The following is a 3,905-nucleotide window of genomic DNA, read 5'->3' on the forward strand; positions in this document are numbered from 1 at the left end:
GATCACTGCTAAGATTCAGCTCTAAGCTTGGACATCACACTTTAGTAAACCCAAACTGCGGACTTACTTGACCTTTTCTGAGCTCTTAGCACTCTAATAATGTTAACGTGGAATGCATTTGCATATGAGTGATAACTGAATGCTATATACAATACTTCTTCAAAGTCACACAACCTGTTTTATCTGTTTATGAGCTGTATGGAAAAGAAAATTAGGGCTTGAATCACGCAGTGTAGACCAATTATCTGCACAACCATTACACAGCGCGCAGTGGATCCATTTGCGTGACCTATCGATAATGTGTCACAGACCAGTTTCACTATGCAGCAAATATCAATTTCTTCAGCGATGTGCTGTCTTGCATGGTATTAATATAAAAACAGTCTGTTATGTCTTAAATGAAGATAAAAATTACTGTAACTATATACAAGAGCTTTGATGTATGCTGTAAATATATAAGATAATTTGAGTTCTCTTCAGTCCATAAGGCTGTGTTTGTGTGTGAACGAGTGTCGCAGTACATGTCAAACCTAATTTGATTGTAAACTCATCTGATATGTAGAGCATTATGAAAGCCCATTACCTAAGCTAATTTAAAAAATGAGCCATGTGCACAAATCAGATTAGTTTGCACATCTGACCTCTCACAAAGATCCGAATGAGAGGGACGGCACATCATTAAATACAGTGTCCCTCTGGCATGACTTTAACACATGAAGACAACAAGGCCATCTTAATTACATATTTCTCATTATAAGAGTGTAGAATGAGCTGAAATGAAAATTTGACACATACAGCCCAAAGTCACACACTGACCATGAAGCAACAGAAATACTAAATATATGTGTGTACAAGCTGGGGGAGTAGTGTTTATACATTGAAATGGCTTATAGTAATGTGGAATTTGTACAGAAAATTATATTTTAAAAATTGAAAAATGTACTATAAAAATAAATAGTAATTGATAAATAATTAATATTATTGCTACATAAATACAGTTGAGGTCAAAAGTTTACATACACCTTGCAGAATCTGCAAAATGACAATTATTTTATTAAAATAAACGGAATCATACAAAATGCATGTTATTTTTTATTTAGTACTGACCTGAATAAGATATTTCACATAATAGACATTTACATATAGTCCACAAGAGAAAATAATAGTTCAATTATAAAAATGACCCTTTGTTGCCCCGAACAGTTAAACTGCTTGCTGTTCATCAGAAAAAATCCTTAAGGTCCCACAAATTCTATGGTTTTTCAGCTTTTTTTGTGTTTGAACCCTTTCCAACAATGACTGTATAAATTTGAGTGCCATCTTTTCACACTGAGGACAACTGAAGGACTCATATGCAATTATTACAAGAGGTTCAAACGGTCACTGATGCTTCAGAAGGAAAAACGACACATTAAGAACCGGGGGATGAAAACTTATGAACAGAATGATAAAATGTACATTTTTCTTATTTTGCCTAAATATCTTTTTTTTTTTTTTTTTTAGTACTGCCCTTTAGAAGCTACAGAAGATCCTTACATGTTTCCAAGTAGACAAAATAAGTTAAATGTACTATGATCTTCAAATTCCAAAAGGCTCTCAATGCATTGTGTTTCCTTCAGGAACATTAATGAGCATTTGAACCTTCTGTAATAGCTGCATATTACATAGTTGCAATGTTATTTGCACAAATAAATATTTAATATTTATTAAATATTTGGGGCAGCCGTGGCCTAATGGTTAGAGAGTCGGACTTGTAGGACTTGTAGGACAGGTCCGGCAGGGATTGTAGGTGGGGGGAGTGAATGTACAGCACTCTCTCCACCCTCAATACCACGACTGAGGTGAGTCCCTTGAGCAAGGCACCGTACCCCCAACTGCTTCCCGGCCCCGCAGCAATGGCTGCCCACTGCTCCGGGTGTGTTTACGGTGTGTGTGTGTGTGTGTGTGTGTGTGTGTGTGTGTGTGTGTGTGTGTGTGTGTGTGTGTGTGTTTACTACTGTGTGTGCGCACTTGGATGGGTTAAATGCAGAGCACAAATTCCTAGTATGGGTCACCATACTTGGCCTTACGTCACCTCCTTTCCTTTAACTAGACTGCATTTATTTGACCAAAAATATAGTAAAAATTTTAATTTTTTTCAAATTTGGAATAACTTTATTCTATTTTAATATATTTCAAAATGTAATTTATTTTACTCATTTGATGGCAAAACTGAATTTTACTCCAGTCTTCAAAGTCGCATGGTCCTTCAGAAATCATTCCAATATGCTGATTTGGTGCTCAGGAAACATTTCATATTATTATCAATGTTGAATAGAGTTGTTCTGCTGAATATTGGTGTGGAAACTATGATACATTTTTTCTTGATGATTCATTGATGAATATAAAGTTCAAGATCTTTTGTAATATTATAAATGTCACTTTTGATCAATTTATTGTATCCTCACTGAATAAAACAAACAAAATATAATGCCTAAATCACATACTTCCATACACAAATATAATAGTGCTACAATAGCATTTACAAGGGGAAAAAAGAAAAACACCAAAAACTTGTGCTCTTGAATGAAAAGCTGAAATTCGACAGCTAGCCTGTTTACAGAGACATTATATTTTACACATTTCAGTGTGTCAATAAATCACTAAACCTCTTTCCTTTCAGCTTAGTCACTGTCCATTATGCCACAGAGAAATGTCATCTGACATTTGAAACAGAAAGTCTATGAAGTAAATGCTTTCCCCACTGTGATAGACTCATTGCATCCACTTTTGACACATGCACGTTTGATTTGTTTGTTGCTCTATTTAAAAACGTGTGTGTGTGTGTGTGTGTGTGTGTGTGTGTGTGTGTGTGTGTGTGTGTGTGTGTGTGTGTGTGTGTGTGTGTGTGTGTGTGTGTGTGTGTGTGTGTGTGTGTGTGTGTGTGTGTGTGTTCACAGCTCCTTCAGTGGCTCCTCAGAACATACAGGTCAAACCTGTGTCCTCCAGTCAGCTGGATGTAGAGTGGCAACCTCCACCTGTCGAGACACAAAACGGAAATATTCAAGGATACAAGGTGATGATAATTTTTTTTACTCACATCCACAAAATATGATCTGTATGTTTCATAAATATTTTCAAAAGGCAGAAAATGTATTAAAAAGATCAGAGATTTATGTCTAGAGAATGTTTACATAGATCCAAAATTAGTAAACAGTGCAGACACTTGCAATTGGGTATTAATAATCATAATTGTTTATTAAATTCCATGTTTTATTTGTCAGATGCATATTTACACCAATAGAAATGACCTATAATTCCCATGCACTCATTGTGTTTGTTAGATTGTACACTTTGGGTCGATAATTTTAATGCATGAATACATAATGCTCAGTTGTGACTGTGAGCCCTGAATTTTATGAAAAGTATTTCCAAAAATCAGTCAGGCAGTCCATCTGTTTACCAGCATAAATAAACTGTCGTTCATCTGCAGTCTGTCTTCCCTTATCTCACTGTCATCTGTTGATTTCACCGCATTAGCTTCCACCATTGTTTTCCTATTTACGCCATCTGTACATCTGTCTCTCATCGAGATTTGAACAGGAACTGGTTATGAATCCTTCTGTTCTGTCCACAAACACACAAAGTATCAGTTCATGGATATACATATTACATTCAAGTCTAATTTGAGTGTGTGCTTGTCTATTTAAAGGATTAGGTTTAAAAAAATGAACATTTTGTCATCGTTTAATCACCCTTATGTTGTTCAAATCCATATGACTTTCTTTTTTACCTTGGCACACAAAAGGAGACATTCATAAAATGTACTTAGTTGCTTAATGAATGGAAAATGCAAATCCTTCAACCTTCTGAAATGAGCACATATATCAAAATATCATGAATTTGTTTGAAATTTGTTTGAAATT

General features: G+C 35.3%; 1 protein-coding gene across 1 annotated transcript in view; it reads left to right on the top strand.

Annotated features, from left to right (window-relative positions):
* Positions 1 to 3,905, top strand: part of sdk1b (sidekick cell adhesion molecule 1b) — a 191,093-nt gene that overhangs the window by 168,938 nt on the left and 18,250 nt on the right. Inside the window, exon 39 of the mRNA XM_073842664.1 lies at positions 2,940 to 3,055. Coding sequence (XP_073698765.1) covers positions 2,940 to 3,055 — 116 coding nt within the window. The remainder of the gene's footprint in view (positions 1 to 2,939; positions 3,056 to 3,905) is intronic.

Source organism: Garra rufa, chromosome 6, assembly GCF_049309525.1.
Source record: "Garra rufa chromosome 6, GarRuf1.0, whole genome shotgun sequence".
In the NCBI taxonomy this organism is placed as follows: Eukaryota; Metazoa; Chordata; class Actinopteri; order Cypriniformes; family Cyprinidae; genus Garra; species Garra rufa.